The sequence below is a fragment of the Peromyscus leucopus genome, chromosome 3, assembly GCF_004664715.2.
Source record: "Peromyscus leucopus breed LL Stock chromosome 3, UCI_PerLeu_2.1, whole genome shotgun sequence".
NCBI lineage: Eukaryota > Metazoa > Chordata > Mammalia > Rodentia > Cricetidae > Peromyscus > Peromyscus leucopus.
This window is the reverse complement of record NC_051065.1, coordinates 113,926,632-113,945,405: the sequence shown is the minus strand read 5'-3', so window position 1 is coordinate 113,945,405 and position 18,774 is coordinate 113,926,632. Positions and strand designations below refer to the sequence as shown.

Genomic DNA, 18,774 nt, shown 5'->3' with positions numbered 1-18,774 from the left:
CAGCCTAAGACACAGGCCATAATAAGGGTTTTAAAAATGCTAGATGTGGCTGCTGTTGCTATTACTGGTGGCCTTTTGTGTTTTCTTGTTTTAGTAAATTGTGTGTCTGAAACTAGTTCCTCTTTCATTCCTTCTAGAAGAATCCCAAGCACTAGTAACAAGTACTCAGGTATTGTTTACAACAGTGACAGCTGATAACTATAATATGCTGGTTTTCAATACAGGAGGAAATCAAAACCCTTGCTGTAAGCTCCAGGCCCTGAGTGAGCCAGACCTGGGTAATTCAGAACTATCTACAGCAGCATTTCTACACCATCTGCTCTCTACTGGATTCTTCAGGAAAGACCTCATAGTTTCTCTGTCTTTTTTGCCCAGGACTTGACTCTCATATTCCATCTTCCTAAATAACAAACAAAAGGAACTATACCCAAGTCAAAAGTACCATACCTGAACAGTGAGGCCCAGAGAATACCAACAACTTGGCAGTGATGTTTAGAACAGACAAACAGGCAAAATGGAAGACTAAGTTCCTTCATTAGCATGGCTGATGTGCAACCCACCACATCCGACATCCGAGCTGTAGGAGGATAGCTAGAAGACCATTTTCAGCAAAGTCACTTTTCATTATTTATGGGTTCCCCGTTTTCAAATTCAGTTGGTAATTAAAATCTGTAACCCCAAATATCAACATTTGTAGCAAGAAATCCAAGTAGCCCAATGCACACACTCCCCACTGAGGTCAAATGAGGTTAGGACCTTTCATCCTACTTCCACACTGCAGACAAGCATCCTTCCACAGCCTGCCAGTGCGCTTTTGTGTTTTGTGTTGGTGACCCCACTACTTAAACAGTTCCCGGCACAGGGCTGAGGCTGGGTCACTGCCCTTTGCACCGCCACATGTTAAGGGGACTGTCAGGAGTGGAGAAAACTCAGAGAGTAGAGTGAGCATCCTCAGCCATGAGATACAGTATCACTGGTCAGTTCAGTGTTAACTAATCAGTAATATCCACAAAACATAGTGCCTTTAAAAGAAACCACACAGAAGACTGTTACACATTGATTGGTTAACAAAAAACTGTTGAGACCAGGGGCTGTCAGGAAACTACCTCATTATTGCCCCGGGAATAATTCAATATCCACAAATTTGATGGTTTCAGTGATTTTACAGAGCATAACCACCAAAAATAATGCATGTTGGCTGTAGTTTATTGCCCCTCTTAGCACCAAGAGCAACAGCAATCCCCTGCCTACTCATTTACTGTACTGAGGGTTGTAGATACCGGGCACCTTACATGCCATCACTGCTGTCCCAAGACAGAAATTCTATCAATGGTCTTATTATACAGGAGAGAAAATTTAGGCTCAGGAAAACATAACAAGGGGGAATAGCTAAAAGAATAAAGTCTGAAACCACTTCCTGCCCATTTCCCAGAAGAGCCCTTTGAACACACACAGAAAGAAAGGAAGGAAGGGAGGGAGGAGAGAGGAGGGAGGAGGGAGGAGGAGGGAGGAGGAGGGAGGAAGAAGGAAGGAAGGAAGGAAGGGAGGGAGGGAGGAAGAAGGGAGGAAGGAAAAAGAAAAAACAGGAAAGAAAACTTTCTTCAATTCTTATTTAGGGCTTTCTTGTATTTCTTGTATTTTTAGTTTTTAGTTTCTTGAAACAGATTCTTGTGTATCCCAGGCTACACTGAGGATGACCTTGGCCTTCTGATCCTCCAGCCTTGGGAGAACTGGGATTACAAGAGTATGCCACACAGCTGGCTTTAGCTGGTGCTGGGGACAGCACCGTGTTGTGTGTGATATATGCTACGCAAGCACTCTAGATGCCAAGCTACATCCCTGGCACATTGTAGTTATCCTTTCTCCAAAAAGATTTGGTGGCCACTCAGTGTCCTGGGTGCTTGACATGGCCAACAAACGGACAAATTCTCTGTTCTCCTGGGGATTCAGCGACAGTAAAATAAGTGTTACCACTGGCCTACTTATAAATACAGGAGTTTGATTAGCTTTTAAATAAGGCTTTCAAGTACAATGGCAGCTGAAGGGTGCCCTCAGTGAATACCATTTTGTTGCTGGAGGCTTCTCTCCAGGTTCCCAAGCCCCGCAGTCCACAATCCACTTATAAAATAATCACTCAGACGCTTATATCACTTATAAACTGTATGGCCGTGGCAGGCTTCTTGCTAACTGTTCTTTTATCTTATATTAACCCATTTTTATAAATCTATACCTTGCCACGTGGCTGGTGGCTTACCGGCGTCTCTACATGCTCTTCTCCTGGCGGTGGCTGCAGTCTCTCTCCTCCTTCTTCCTGTTTCCCCAATTCTCTCTCTTTGTCCCGCCTATACTTCCTGCCTGGTCACTGGCCATCAGTGTTTTATTTACATAGAGTGATATCCACAGCACCATTTAAGTGTAACTATTTCTAGAGTAGCTAATGTAACCACCATTCAGGTTCATTTCTTCTGGAAAGACCTCCTCTGACCCTTGATGGAGTCATTACCCAGCAAGCCCCACTTCCACTGGCCAAGGGCAACAATGTTCATTCAGTTTGACTCTCTTGCTCATCATTATTTCCTGACTCCATGTGGCTTTAATGCCTGTGAAATATACCCTCACCTGGAAGAGCAAAATAAATATACTAAGGATGCTACAGATAACTCCCAAGCCAAGACTCAGAAAAATCAGACCAAGAGGCAGATCTCTTAATAGATGCCAAATAAATAAATAAATCTACTCTGACAATTTTCCCATCATAGCTGTCTGGCTCTTTGCCTCAAGCTGTGCCCCTAGCTCTTCATGGATTCATCCATTCCTCTCATTAAAGTCCAGGGCTCAGAGAAACCCATCAGGCATGATGGGTCTAAGCAGCACTCTTCAAGCTCCATCCTCTCTGACCCCAATAAACCTGCTCTGTACATCTTTGCTTCAACAACATGGAAAGAAGAAAATTGTCACGTTGTTTATTTCCTTGTACTCCTCAGGATAGATGCTCTTTCCCTCAGAAACAAAGTAGCGCTAGTTGGAATGACACAGCCAGGCTGCAAGAACCCTGAAAAAACACTGTGTTTGCACAGATGGATTCTGGTAGAAGGTGCGTGCATGCCTGTGTGTGTGTGTGTGTGTGTGCAATTAACTGGTTGGTAAATCTGTTCCCATTCCTATGTACACACAGCAAATAGCTGAAGGAAGAAGTGTGAAAGACTCTTCAATTCATTCAGGACTAGTCTGGGCTCAAATTCTTGCTGTATATATCCATACACATTTGAAGATCAACCATATATATAGTCCGAGTGTTTAAGCCATAGAAGATCCAGTTGTGACTTAGGGTGTCAGAGTAATGGGAAAATCAACAGCTCCTTCAGAGGAACATTTCTATGACTTTCCATTTCTTCCATTGCCATGCAAGACCCTCAATTTTCCCTGCAAAGACACCAGTAGGGCACAGACAGCACAGGCTGCCATAGTGGGCAAGGATGACCATTAACCAGCACAGAGTGAGCAACAGTAGCTGTTACATCCGGCACCGCAGCTCACATACAACGCCGTCTTTTGTTCTGTTTTAGCTTGATTTGGTTTGGTTTGCTGAGATGGCAGGGTCTTGCTATGTTGCCCAAGTGGCCTAGAATTCAAGATTTTCCTGCCTCAACCTCCAGAGTTCTGGGTACACAGGTGTGTGCATCATCACGTGTTGAAACCTTTCTCTAGCCATCCCCTCATTCTTTCTCAAAACTAAAGAGGTGAGCACGCTGGTACCCAGGAATGTGGCTGAACACTAACTGATGAAGGCCTTTACATATACCTAGTGTGGAATGCAACTGTTCCCCCAAGAAAGACAGTTACTACTCGGGTTAACTCCTTCCGGTTTTCCAAACACTGGGCTAACCACCACTTTCAGGAGAGAAAAGTTGCAATGGCCAAGAAATGCAATCACAGTGGTGTAGGAGGAGAGCGTTTCAAACGCAGTTTCTAACCTTCTAAGGTACACGGGAAGATAGAAAGTCCTCGAGTTTGGGCCTACGGGGTCTTCTGATTGATACTGGAAGAATGTGGCTACATAAAGAGATGATAGTGCAACATGGATCACCCGAAAGCAGGAAGTCACCACGGACAAAACTGGATGGGGACAGTTAGCAATCGCAGGAGCCCGGACAGACACAGCAGTGGCACTGAGCTGCCACGATATTGCACAACTCCAATTAGTGCCTCTTCTTCTGTGTTCTCCACCCAGCCATGCTCTGTCATTATGATGAAAGGAAACAGGCTGATAAAGACTGTGCTGGCCACACAGGGTAACGCCTGGCGTGTAAACAGCTCGTGCCAGCCTTAAATGTCTCCCTCTGAGGCATCACACCATTCCCCACTATTTGACCCGGATCAACTCTCAGCAATCCCAATGCTGATTACCCAACTGGGCAACTATTTCCAGCCTTTGCTACGGACCGACTTCTCATCCTGCCTGTCCTTGAGTCATTGGCCCCTCACTATGGTATCAAAACCAAACATTCATTTCAGGTCAAAAACCCAATGGATGACATGTATGAAGGTTAACTGGGAGGGACTAACAGCCAGGATTTGGGCAAATGACTATATTCCCATATTTCTTCACGTTTCTCTATGTGTATGTGAGAAAGTCTGTATGTGTACAGAAACATGTGTGGGGGGGGGTTATGTATGCACACACGTACAAGTACATACGGAAGTCAGAGGTCAAGTTCAGGTGTGGTTCCTCGGATGCTATCCACTTATTCTCTGTGTGTATAGGAGCTGGGGGTGGGGGATTCCCATTGGCCTGAAGCTTACTAAGTAGGCTGAGCTCTCTAGCAAGTGAGCCCCCGGACTCACCTATTTCCATCACCGGAGCCCCTGTTACCTACTTTCTTACATGGGTTCTGGGGACCAAACTCAGTTCCTCACACTTGCACATCAAGCTTTTACTGACTGAGCTGTATCCCCAGCCCCTCCAAACCTCGTCAAATCACATAATGACCCTCTAACCTCACACTGGGATGGTACCCATTCATTGCTTCCTTTCAGTCCCGCACTGAAGCTGGGGCCCCGGGGACAATGCGCTCAGGGCACTCAGCCGAGGGGCGGCAGAAGTGCAGTCTAAGTTCAATTCCACCTTCTCCTAAATTTAGACTTCCTGAGCTGGGGGAGAAAACTCTTAACCAGCTTATGGTCAGAACAGATGAGGGCTCTTTCTCTGGAGAAGTTCATTGGGCAACAACAGCAAAAACACATAATTCAAAACATTTGGGTCTAAGTGGATTAAACACAGGCAGGTTGCATTTCTGGTAAACCCAGAGTCTGGAACTTTCTTATGAACTTAATTTGTCTGGCCCTGACCTTCCCTCTCACAGTCCCCCACCCTACCCTCACCCCCAAGCAGAGGGATGAGCAGTGTGGTGAGGTTTAGAACAAAGAGGAAGAGTCTGTTATGTCAGGGAGGCCTTGTGTGCGACCGAGTGAACGTTGGCTGGGCCCAGTCATTCCGCCCCTCTGTTTTGGAAGCTCCCACACTCTACACACTGTCTGGAATTCATTAGAGATGGGAAAACAGGCTGACAGTCGTATTTCAAGTTTTATTCGGCAGAAGTTGTGTGGAAAACAATTCAGTCATGTGGACGTGCCCCAAACCACCTTCACCCTGTTTCTCAACCCAACCCCTCAGTCAAGTGACTTCAGTCTGCTTCCAGTTCCGCCCTCGGAGAGGTGGGAAGAGACTACCCCCCCAGTGCAAGATGGGACCTGTAAGCCACTTGAAAGTCTAATTCTTGGGCAAACCTGCCATCCATATCCCTGGACTTTTGGGTCATTTAACCATCAATTTCCTTTTCTAATTAAACATGATTAGTTTGAATATTCTGTCATCTGACAGGAGCCAACCTTGTCATTATACATTATTTATATCCATCATCTTGGCAATTTCAAGTTCATTGAGCAAAATCATCATCTACCACCTCTTCATGGTAATGATTTTCAAAGTATCTCACACACACACACACACACACACACACACACACACACACACACACACACCACACACTCCTTACCAGAGTAACAGTTACAAACCTGATAGAAATATGACTTCTCAGACCCTATCCTGGGCTACTAGATCAGAAAGGGAGGGGAGCATTCCAGGAGCCCTCCAGGGGTGGTACACCTGGATGATGAACACTTACTGAAAACCACTGTTCAAATACAGTTCCATAAATCCCATGCCTCTATGTTAAATTATTCTTAGATTGATGTCTTAGAATGAAAACTCCCCTGACCCGGAATGCTCTCAGGAAAAATCATGGTGTTACTTGTATTGTCATATCAGAGATAAATAATAATCACTGATAAAAAAAAAAAGAAAACAAAAACCACCATCTGTTTATTTGTTTGTTTAAGGGAGGAGAGTAATTCTCTCTAGAAAGTTTTTTAGCAGAACTACGTGAATGATATGGCCGTACCCAAGGAAATCTTGGGGTCCCCTTAGGGTTCACAAGTCAGCACATCCCTGAAGCCAATTCCTATGACAAGGACATGGGACCAGACATTTAGCACAAAACTCAACTACAAGGACCGAGCATGTGAAAGGGACTGAACTTGGGAAAGAGACTGTTCACAAGTGAAATGAAACTGTCCAGTAGGAGAAACGTGCAAGAGAAGGAATGCTGTCTGCCAGTGAGAACTAGCTAGAATGCTGGCAGTTATGTGGAGCCAAGAGAGACAAAAAAGGGGGTACCAAGGCAAAGAGTCTCCAAAGTCATGGAGTGCCATAGAGTATCACTGAAATCCACCACCACCACCACCACCACCACCACCACCCACAAAAAACTCAACTAATCGTCTATGTCACTCAGGTTCCGTTAAATTGTATGTTTCAGTGACTTTGCTGTGATGACCAAGCAAGCCCCATCAGCCCTCTCACTCACTTCTAACTCAACAGATGGAAAGCTTCCCTCTGCAATCTGCATCATTGGAACTGCATTCCAAACTCCCATCATTCACCATTTACTCACCCAGCATTTACCTAGGTAAAATATTATTAGTGAAATGACAGGGGGAAATTACCATGCGATGATGAATGATGCAAGGTGTGGTTCCAAAAAGTCTGCAGTCTGATTGTCCAGGACACTCCAGTCAGTAGCCAACCTCTCAAATTACTCTCCACGTGCGTTTCCTTGCCGCAAATGGACAGAACCGCATTTGACTTGTCACGGGGAATTGCGCCAGCTGCTCATATTTGTTGGCCTTGCTTCACCTACGCTATTGTAAATGCTTGCTTTAAAAATAAATAGACTTGTCAAGAATGCACAGCTGAAGTTACCCTATTGCTTTGCAAATACAGGACTCTACCTGGTCCTACTATCGTAACGTTTACTCTCCGTCATTCTCAGCCAAAAGCGCGATGAATTGGTTGCAAAGGGTTCTACTAACCAATGTACTAAATTTGTACGGGGCCACGCTGCAGGCTCAGAAATACAACTGGGGAAAACTCACTGCAGAGTAACTCACTTCACTCCTGCAGAAAACTGAAAGATAAAATGCACCCAGTCCTTTTGATGGAAAGTTAGCTGAGGCTTGACCACAGACATACCCATGTGTGGATTCACCAAATTAACTGTAGAGTGGTGTCTCTGCTCGTTCAGGAGAGACCTTGTTCATACCAAAAGAACAGCGGGGCCATGTGTCACCTAGGTCCTCTGGCAGATTTTACCTGTATGGTTCTGGCACCTGAGTTGAACAAGAAGCCATGTTTGCGATTTCCACATAAAAAGGGACCAGAGTAAACACAGCACCCTCATCTGACTGTCACTTTGTAAATCCATATGTAACCCCAGCCATTATGCTAAATAAATCTTTTCTGCTCACAACTTGCTCTAGACAAGCCAAGCTTTGCCTGATGAAAATGTATAGTCTGCAAATATAAGCTCTGTAGATTCCACTAGGGCAGGAAACGACTTTTCCAATACTGTTCTCGATCAGATGGAAAGTGAGGGAATGTGTGTGAATGATTCAGCAAGTGACTCACTTTGGGGAAGGGGCAGGGTAGGGAAGGCGAAGCCCACACACGCCTTCCTGACATTGCTCAATGAGCCACAGTTTCGACTAGAAGAACTGGAGTCCATCAGTGCCTCCCCCTAGACCTGAACTCACTGAGTTAGAGTGAAAACATTTGTTGTCTCACTATGCAGGACCTTTCCTTTTGAAAGTTACCGTTCCACAGGTATGTGAATGAAAGAACACAGCTATCGAAATCCAAATGATGGTTGAAAAAAAAACAAAACTGTTTTCCAAGAGGCCAGGCCGCATCTGTGACAGTCAAGGCTGGCGAGAGCTGGGCGGAGCGTGGGAAGTGAGCTTCTTCTTTTCGATTCTGCACCAACACTACCACTGCACATCAAGAGGCATGACCCACTGCGGAGACTCATGTCTGGGAGTCAGGAGGATGGGCACATTTTGTGAAATTTATGGTCGAATCCTCATTTACTCAGACCTTACCTTTACAACCAAAAAAGTAACCCCAAGCCCCACCCAAAGCCCACTCCTAGGCCAGCCAGGGTCCGATGGGACATCAGCAGAGTCACAGCAGGGACAACAACACAAAGCCGGACAATTCTGAAGGAAATCAAAGATAACAAAAAGCAAGACCCATCTCCACTCTTAGTCCAGGGTTAATTTTACAAAGATGAGCGTGAAACGTGACTCATCCAATACTAATTAAAAAACTCAAAACCAGGCTATGAATACTCACAACAAAGATTGCTGTCTATTATTTCTCCACTTTTCACATCTTACCTTCAGTAAGTCTTACCATCAAACTGATGTTAGCTGCTTTTTATACATTACGCCTTTTATTTTTGCAGAAAGTTTGCAAAGCAGTTGTTTTCCTCGAGAGGGAACTCAAGTTCAGAGAGGTTGGGTAACCTGTTTAAAGTCACAGAGCCGGTGAGTGGTAGCACCAAGACGTGTACCTTTATGCCAGGCATTCTTTGTAGCGTCAGGTCTTCCATCAGAAACACTTCCTTCACCATCCCTCCCTGGCCTTCCGACCTCACACAGCCTGCTTCTCTCTCAGTCACACTCCGCTGCAGTTACCAAAATCGCCTTGTTTGTTTCTTTGGTTCATTATTAACTTAGAGGTCCCTACCTCCAAGATGGAAGCACCGTGCTAGTAAAACACTCTGGCTATCTAATTTTCATTTCATTCTCTGCAGCCAGCAGGAGCCAGACACAGTAGAAATGCTTAATACATAACTGTTGTAAGAAGGAAAAACAAACATGTCCAGGTCCTTCTGACCTCAGAGCTGTGTTCCTTCTGCTTACATGACTGAGTGACTGACATGGGCAGGGATGGGGGAGCTGAGAGAGGGCCCTCATGAAGTTGAGGTGTGACCTTCAGCCCCATGACTCTGCTTCTCACCAATTACCCTTATTCCTCCCCCAGAGCTCTGCTGTTCAGCCCACCCTGACTCAGCTTCCAGCTGGGATAGAAAAACCACCAATAAGGTCACATCTGTCGTGCCTGTGCATCTGGACCACAGCGCGCAGCACCTGAGAAGCACCAGGAAGTGACCGTGGAAGGCGGGAGGCTCATCACTGGAACCTCAAGATAAGAGTCTCATGTGAACACCTCAAGAGGTCACCCCTTCATCCTCCACAGTATGCTTGACCCAACACAGGAGAAAACAATGGGGCCAAGAGACATGGAACCCCTATTTAAGAAGCAACCCGGAGAAGTGGGTTTAGCAGTAAGAAGCTAAAGCAGGCCTTGGGAAATGCTGGTACCGGAAACCAGGAGGGGACTTTCCAGTGGAAGAGAGCTCGACCCTCCAGTCAACAGAGGTGCAGACTCCGTGTCATGTCGTGGTGTAACTCCATTCCTCCAGTCACAGTATTTAGACACAGAAACCCCTCCAGATAAACTGTCAAGTCATCATTCTAAGACCAAAAGCTTGCAATGACCACAGTGACTGTCTCTGGCCTGCCTTCTTGATCATTCCCTCCAAATCATCCCCCCTTGGAGAGTGCTTAAACATATTTTTATGATTTATTTCGATTAGACAAACCTAACAGGACAGCACATTTTATACTTGCTACTCACACAAGCACACACACAAAAACAAACCAAACTTCCTTGCTGTCCTTGACAGATGACCAAAAAAAGAACAGTAACTCGGGATTATTTTTTTCCTGTTATTTATCCTAATACTGCCAGTTCTGAAACAAAGCAGTTGGAGAGAGAAGTTTAGTAACTTTGAATCGTCCCGAGATACATTTTTCTACACTGAGGTCCTATTCCTGACAGCAAGCGCATGTGACCTGTTCTAAAAAAAGGGTATTTTCCACTTCTTGCACAACTGGAGCAGATCTAAACATCAGCTCGTGCAAACTGCACTGCAGAACTCAAAGGGAATTAAACATTCGCACACTTAAAGAAACTCTATAAATAGCGGCACTTGGGAAGAGGAAATCTCCAATAACAGGCAAAACCAACACTTAGAATCCCACTTTAATCAAGTGTTCCGTCTAATCATATCGCAAAGCTCATCTGCATAATGAGGCTGGAACATCTGCCAGGTTGAGGCACCTCAGTCTTGTCTAGTCTGCTTCTGAGCCTGTAAGAGCTGAGTTATTGTTAAGAGGAGACAAGGCTACAGTGTAATTCTACCAAAAAAGGAAGACCTGCCATCAATTACCAAATGTCTATGTTAAGCATATATACATCTTTTTGGCATTGTTTTAAAACGTATACCAGTCTCAAGAAGATAAGGTCTATTGGTCTCATCTTAGAGGTATGTTAATTGGGATTCCATGACATGAGGCATCATGAAGCCAGATGCACTGGGTAAGTGGCCAAGACATGGTCACAGCACTAATGTGGCTCCCTAAACCTTCCAGCCCGAGTTCAGTGTCTGCTATCATTGAGGAGGAAGCCCTCCATGCCATCTCATGCCTTCTCAGCTGTTTGAGTATTGCTTCACTTTGAAGGTCAAATTCAAATTCCCTCATTCCCTCACAGAACCACTGCCCCCGACCACACCACTTCTGGTTCCTCTAATAAATAAACCCCCATTGCTGATGCCCACAGCAAGCCCACACTCTGCCTTGCGTGGTCACTGGATGGACATGTCTGCCCCTCACCCACTAGGAGTTTTAGCTGGCAGCTTTGGAGTCTGCATAATCATGTACAGGACAGGGCACACTAGTTGACAAGAACCTGGGGGTCCAACTAGACCACCTCTGTTTAAATCTGGGCCCTATCTAGTACTTGATATGCCTCAGTTTCCCTCTCTGCAAAAAAAGTGAAAAATAAAAATACAGATGCCCAAGGCTTAAGAGAGAATTAACTGTTGTGCTCAGAAGAGTGCCTGGAAAAGTTAGGACTAGATCATTTTCACATCCGAATTAGTACCTTTGTTTCTAGTTAGCACCTCCTTGGGTTTTGCAAAGACTAAATGTATCATTTCTTTTTGGTTGTGAGCCTTAGTCTTCAACAGCTGAGCCATCTCATAAGCCGGAGATTAAGTATATCTTATTCATGTAAAAACACTCTGAACAGGGATTGGCACATGGTACATACTAACCGCCTGTTAGCCATCATTACAGCTATTAATTTCGGTGTACTCAGACTTGAAAATACATGCTGATTATAGATTTTTATGTGTGTGCTGATTGCCACACTTGCCAGTTTTTATCTGGCAGAAATAAACCATTATCAGATGGTTCAAAAATATAAAATGCAAAAATAAATTTCTGAACACTTTGTTAGAAGGAAAGCAAAAAAGAATTTGCGAGATTGAGGAAGTTTTATTACATAACAAGACTTGTCTTGGAGAAGTGAGCCACAATCTACTAAATACAAACACATTCCAGCATGTCGGAGCTCACTAAGAAAAAGGAAAAACAAGAGCCCCATGTACTCACTTGTGGTGAGTGATGACTGGGTGCCAGCACCATCCCGAAGTTAGTGTCACCCTTAATTGTCTTAGTCTCTGGGAAGAAGCTCCTATTTGCTAGCTGAGGAAACTAAGTTACAGATCACCAAGCCTGCCCAAGATCACCCAGCTAGTGACAGGAAAATACAATGACAAAGCAAGGCTTCCAGGCTTTATGCTAATGGTCCCCTGCAGATCTGAAAGATTAGGGAACACAAAAACAAACAAACAAACAAGAAAATGTCCAGAAACAAACATTCAGGGGCTGGGGGGCAGGGAGATGGAGATGGAGATATTGACTTAGCAGTTTTGTTTTGCCAAGCATGGATTATTATTTCCTAAAATAAAAGGGCATTTTTAGCAAGAAAACCGAAGGGGAAACCTCAGCAAAAGCCAGTGGGCTTGTGACGTATGGGGAAGAGAACAGTCTAGGATTCTCATCTCACCACAAGTGTAAGCAAACTCCACGCACCTCTCTTTGAATCCACACTTGGCACCGCTGCAGTGTCCCATCTTGCCATGATTAACTTAACACTGGCTTACATCCCCACTTCTAATCTGCAGGAAATTTAATACTGTCTGAAACAGTACTAAAATTTGCAGGAGCAAACTGGGACCAAATGAAGCCGGTTCCTAAGTCTGCTCAGGAAAGGAGCACCAGCAATTACGAAGCTGTAGGCTTCTGCAGAACAAACCCATCAGAAGGCCGTGGGCCGTGCCACTGTGGTCTGCAATGCTGCTTTCCGGACCAAAAGACCTACAGGCTCTGCCCACCACTTGTCCCCAGGAGCTCAAAGACATTTCTCTGGTGTGACTTGCCAGTGTGTAAATCTGGGTCTACTGTGATTGTTTCTTCTGGGACCCATTGTGGAGAAGTTATTCCCAGGAAAGCATCATTCATCATGAGAACCTCTGCTCCTACTGTGTCTCCTCCTACAACACTTCACCAGTCAGTAAAATCAAGCAAGATGAGCTTCATGGAATCTAAGTTCCGCAACCTATTTGATATACTTTAATATCCGGGCTGAGCCCCAGTGAAGAATATGGAAATCCATCCTTGAAGAAAGCCTACTGGGAATTTATTTCAAAAACACAATAGTGAATACAGAAACAAAAATTAAACACTGTATCTTTGTGGCATACTAAAGGAAAAAGCCACATGTTCAACAAAGATGTACTGCCAGACATTATTCTGTACATTGGACAGCCCTTTAGTGTAAAGAATCATCTGTCTCGAAACATCCAGAGCGCCGAAGCTGAGTGACTGTTCTGGGTTTGGGGGACTCCAGAGTCAACAAGCCATGAAGAGAAATCCTTGCCACATTGGAGCCCTGAGATCTGATATGTGTGTGTGTGTGTGTGTGTGTGTGTGTGTGTGTGTGTGTGTGTACATTCATGTAAAGACTGGAGATCAATTTCAGGTGCCTTCCTCAGTCACTCTTCGTCTTATTTTTTGAGAGAGAGTCTCTCACTTTTATCCGTCACTTTTCAATTCAGACAGACTGGCTTGCGAGCAAGCTCATCTCCGCCTCCCTCGTGCTGGGATGGCAACTGCCAACCACCATCCCTGGCATCTTCATGGGTGTTCTTGAAATAGAACTCAGGTCCACATATGTGTGTGGCAAGCACTTTACTGACTGAATCATGGTCTCGGCCCTAATCGGTGTGGTGGGGGGGGGGACAGTTTAACAAGAATACTGTGACTGCTAAGTTACAAATCTAAAAGCGGCCGCCAAGGAGGAACAAGTTAAGAGACTGCTGCAATAACCCAGGCGGGGATTGACATTGGCTTGGTCAAAGTTGCCGCAGAGAAACAGATAAGAAGTAGGTGAATTCAGCCGGGCGGTGGTGGCGCACACCTTTAATCCCAGCACTCGGGAGGCAGAGCCAGGCGGATCTCTGTGAGGTCGAGGCCAGCCTGGTCTACCAAGTGAGTTCCAGGAAAGGCGCAAAGCTACACAGAGAAACCCTGTCTCGAAAAAACAAAAAACAAAAAACAAAAAAAAAAAAAAAAAAAAAAAAAAAGAAGAAGTAGGTGAATTCTAGAACAATCTAGAGCAAGGGTTCTCAACCTTTCTAGTGCTTCATCCCTTTAAAACTGTTCATCATGTCATGGTGAACCCCACCATAAAACTATTTTCATGGTCACTTCATAGCTGTAATTTTGCTGTTGCTATAAACCATAATGTAATTATTTGATATGATGGATATCTGATAGGCATGCCCTGTGAAAGGGTCATTCGACCCCAAAGGCATCAAGACCCACAGGTTAAGAACCACTGATCTAAGGCCCTCTGATTAGGTGAGACAGTCGATTGGCTTGATCTGTTTGGGAGGCATCTAGGCAGTGGTACCAGGTCCTGGGCTCGTTGCATAAGTTAGCTGTTTGAAACCTGGGGCTTATGCAGGGATGCTTGGCTCAGTCTGGGAGGAGGGGACTGGACCTGCCTGGACTGAATCTATCAGGTCAATCCCAGTCCTCAGGGGAGACCTTGATCTGGAGGGGATGGGAATGGGGGGTGGGCTGGGGGGAAGGGGAGGGGGCAGGAAGGGGGAGAACAAGGGAATCTGTGGCTATTATGTAGAACTGAATAGTATTGTAAAATAAAATAAAAATAAATAAATAAATAAATAAAAAAGAACCACTGATGTAAACAACACCATGGACATGGCCTTCTTACAAAAGTCTGCAACTTCCATTACCGCTCTTTCCCAACCAGGACTTATGGGGTGCCCCAGGGAAGACTTCGCACTAAAAACCACAAGGAGCCCCTGAACCACGTGAGGCCCACTTAGAGTCACACAACATTATGTAAGTGACAATACCATTAGGACGACTGTCAGAAACAGGGTAAGGGAATGTCACCCACTCCAGATACTTACCCACAGATTTCACGTAACTGGTTTATTTCAAAGAGCACATGTCCCTCCGTCCTACCTAGCACCTGCCTCTAGTACCAAGGTGTGAAGCTGTTTATGCCCACATACCCATATTTTTCCTTGCCCTAGCTAGCTACAGAGGACTGTGTGCCATTCTTGCTGACTGTGACAGAGAACAGAACCAAATCCTTCCACGTAAGTGTCAGAGCACTCACTGGTTTTCTCCAGAGGAGAGTCTCCTCGCTCCCTCAAACCCATTTAATGTATCACCCACCTTCAAAATATTCTAAACAATCCCGTTCATTCATTTCTTTCAGGAACACCACACACACACACACACACACACACACACACACACACACACACTCCCTCATTCTGGCCATGTAAGCATTTGCTTATAGAAGCAAAAGCAGGGCACTGCTCAGTAAAACACTGGTCCCTTCAGCCACATGCAGATAAAGCCATAATGAGCACACCCAACAATACCCCTTACACAATATCACCCAGAGAACCCAATACACACAATCTATGTCCACATACAAAATAGCCATTATGAGAAGAAGCCACCAGTGAAGGGCTGAGGTTATGCATCTCAGTGCCTAACACATTTCCTTCCACTCTGCCACAAGCATGTCCAAAAAGCCTGCTTTAGCAAGGGCAGCCAGGGACATCTGCTCTTCCCAGAGTTTATTCCCCTAACTGGATTCAAGGTCCTTCCCCAGCCCTGAAGTAACCTGGCTCCATTTTTCCAGCAGAGTTCAGACTCAGCCTCCTTCTGTCCAAAAGCAAGGATTCCACCCCTCACTCCTGCCTCCCTGGTCCTTCACTCACCTGAAAACGAGGCCCTCTGCCCCTCTGCCAGGGGAATCTCACTCATCTAGGCCCTAGTGACAACTGAGGTACAAGGATGATGTTTCCAATCTCAGCCTTATCTCATCTCACAAGTGAAAGGGGTGGAAATAAAGCCTTTCTTTGACTATCACAGATTCCAGTGACCATCCCCCTCTCTGTAATCATCACAAATAAGAAGTACTACAGATCCAGAGTGACCAAAGACAGTGAAAAGGGAAGATAACCCATTCTTCCGGGTAAATAGCAATGGACGGTGATGCAAAGGATAAGGGTGCTGCAGATGTACAGAGTTGGGAGGCACCAGACCAGAGGGTATTTTCACTCCAGTCCCAAAGTTTCTGAAGTGCCTGAGGAATTAAACATGTGTAGCAGCCACAAAGAGATCATTCCCAGCCACCACAGACCTCTGAACTAGCTTGCCTGCCTGCCTTCCTTCCTTCCTTCCTCCCTTCCTTCCTTCCTCCCTCACTCCCTCTGTCCCTCCCTCCCTCCCTTCCTTCTTTCTGCATTCACTAGGAGAACTCTATTCCTGAGAGCTTGCCCAACCTGGGGAGACACGCCCACCCACTGCCACCCCCACCCCCCGACTCTGGTGTCGTCCCCCCCCCCCCCCCCCCCGGTGGCAGGTGGCAGATAAAGCCCAGGTGAAGTTCACCTAGGGGCCACCCGGAGCAGTCTCTCCCAGAGAGGCTGAACTCCAAGGAGAGACTCCAGGCCAGTTCATTGCTTCCCTGGAGCATCAGAACTCCAAGGAGAGACTCCAGGCCAGTTCATTGCTTCCCTGGAGCATCAGATCTCCATCCACCCGCGCTCTCCCGCTCTGAGCCCTCAGCCTGCTAGGATCTTCAGAAAAACTCCTCTTGATAGCACCAGGTCACCGTCCCAGTCCGGTGCTCCTCCTACCCCACCTTGGCCGGGTACCGCCCCAGCCCCCATTCAGCTCAGCAGCTGGCATGTGCAGTCAAGGGTCCAAGCGCCTGGATGAGCCATCCCAAGAGACCCATGATGTCCCTGAAGTGTCTCTGTCAGACACCCTGGGATGCGAGAAAGTCATCTGAGAGCAGGACCCCAAATGCCAGGGGCCAGGTCGCCCTGTACCCCAAGGCAAGGGCACGGGGTCCTTGTCCGAGAGCTAGTCAGACTGGCTATTCTCGCTCCAGGGTAGCAAGCGCGGGGCCCCTAGGCCTCCCACCGCGCCTCCCTCCAGCTGTCACCACTCACCTGCTCTTCAGAGGTTGACTTTTGAGTTCGTAATAGGTTTTGGGTTCTTCGTGAAACTCCTCCCCGACTTCGAAATCCGCCACGATCCCAGATTCTGACTGCATGGCTCCCGCTTGCCCGCCTTCCTCTGCTTGGAACTTGGAGCAGAATCACGGCACCTGACAAAGATGAGGGGACTTGGGTCCCCCAAGCCGCGTGCCCCGCGCAGTGCCCCGCTAAGCCCGCTAGCCCGCCGGCCGCCCCGGCGCGGTGAGTTTACACTCACATCAGGGCGGGAGGGGCCGAGCCCGATGCATCCTGGGATTTGTAGTACCTCGAGGTTCGAGCATACCAGATGTTCAGGAGAGCCGCTTCCGCAAAGACTACAACTCCCAGAAGGCCAAACCGGGGAGCGGCAACGTGGTGGATACCGATAATGCAAGTCCTGTTTGGATTCCTTGTCAATGTCAGCAGCTCCTCTCCGTGTCTCTCCCGTTTGCCTCAAGGGTACAGACCTGACTGTTTAATATTAATAAGAACGGACTCAGCCTGATCTCCTACTGTCCCTCCCAGCTCAGACATCTGTGAGAGCACGCCGAGTGTTCATGTAAAAAATAAAACTAAAAGGTTTGGCACTAGAAAGTTTCAGAGTTAAAGCCCATTTTAAAATGAAAGGGCTTTCTATTCGCCCCCAAGTTTCCCTGGGCTGCAGCGACACATCAGCTTGTCCTCGATTGGAACAGAGTGTTGGAAACTTCACTCTTGTAATGAAAACATTATTGGAGAAGTTGTTCTTGTGCGTTCCTTTTCGGGAACTAACTCAGTCTGGGCTCTCACAATGCTCTTCATCAGTTGAAAGTCTCCTTTCCTTTTATCCAATTAGTCACCTCTAATCTAAAGCAGCACTAGAAGGATTCAGTTAATTTTAAAAGGCACCAAGTTACCAAACAGCTTCGCCACCATCTGCTTTCAATTTCTCAGCGGGCTGGGAGTTCAAATGAGATTGTCCTAACATTTCAGACAAGACAGTGCAGCTTCAAGGCACTGAGCTAGGCAATGTATTAAATGACTGCACTTTTGCTAGTTTGTACTTCCAGACCTGTCTTCTGATTAGTTCCGGTAGGACTGTTCGTTTCCTATAAAACAACAAGTGCTTTTGAGACATCAGTGTTAAGGGTGGCATTTTAAGATTCTAGAAACCCCTATTTCTTCTAAAAAATCCTGTGCAATCTCAGGCATCTCAGTTTGATTCCTAGAAACCTCAATTTCCTCATCTATAAAAGAAAAGATTAGGAAACCTGTTTGAGATGGGGTTGCAAGGTCAAAAGTCAGAAAAATTGACTGGCAACCTGATAAACTGCTGGGCAGGCAAGATGGCTCAGTAAGTAAATGTGCTTGTTCACAAGCATGACAACCTGAGACTGATGCCCAGGACCCACGCGTGGAAGTGGGTAACCATTAACCCCTGAAAGCTGTCTTCTGACAGCCGCATGCAGGTGCCCACGCACATGCACACATGGAAGCACACACAATTAATTAATTAGTTAATTAATTAATTAATTGAAACACTGCTCAAAGATCATTAATTTTGGCTGTTTCTTTTGCCCATCTTAAGACATTCTTTTCAAACTAGCATCTCTTTGTGTATTTTCACTCTCAGAAGTAGTAAATTAAATGATTGTCCTAAGAAGGCTACAGTGATGGCTGGGCACCTCCCAGGTGTCATCCACTCTCATCTCTTGCCTCACAACAAAGTATTTTTTTAAAATTTCATATCAGAAAGACCACCAATAGGAGTGGGTAATTGAGAACTGAGGATTTGGGACAAGTGCACACTGCATTGAGGTAGCAATTACCAAAATTTTGTAACTGAATATAGTTTCCAAAACACTTCTTTTGGTCCTTCCCA

The 18,774-nt window shown here is 45.9% G+C and overlaps 1 protein-coding gene across 5 annotated transcripts in view; it reads right to left on the bottom strand.

The window, feature by feature from the left end:
- Nucleotides 1-17,169, bottom strand: part of Mitf (melanocyte inducing transcription factor) — a 218,843-nt gene extending 201,674 nt beyond the window's left edge. For all 5 annotated transcript variants that reach the window (XM_028872697.2, XM_028872699.2, XM_028872703.2 and 2 more), the window contains exon 1: nucleotides 16,887-17,169. In XM_028872697.2, the coding sequence (XP_028728530.1) occupies nucleotides 16,887-16,990 (104 nt within the window). In that variant the 5' untranslated portion in view covers nucleotides 16,991-17,169. The remainder of the gene's footprint in view (nucleotides 1-16,886) is intronic.
- Nucleotides 17,170-18,774: the final 1,605 nt, after the last annotated feature.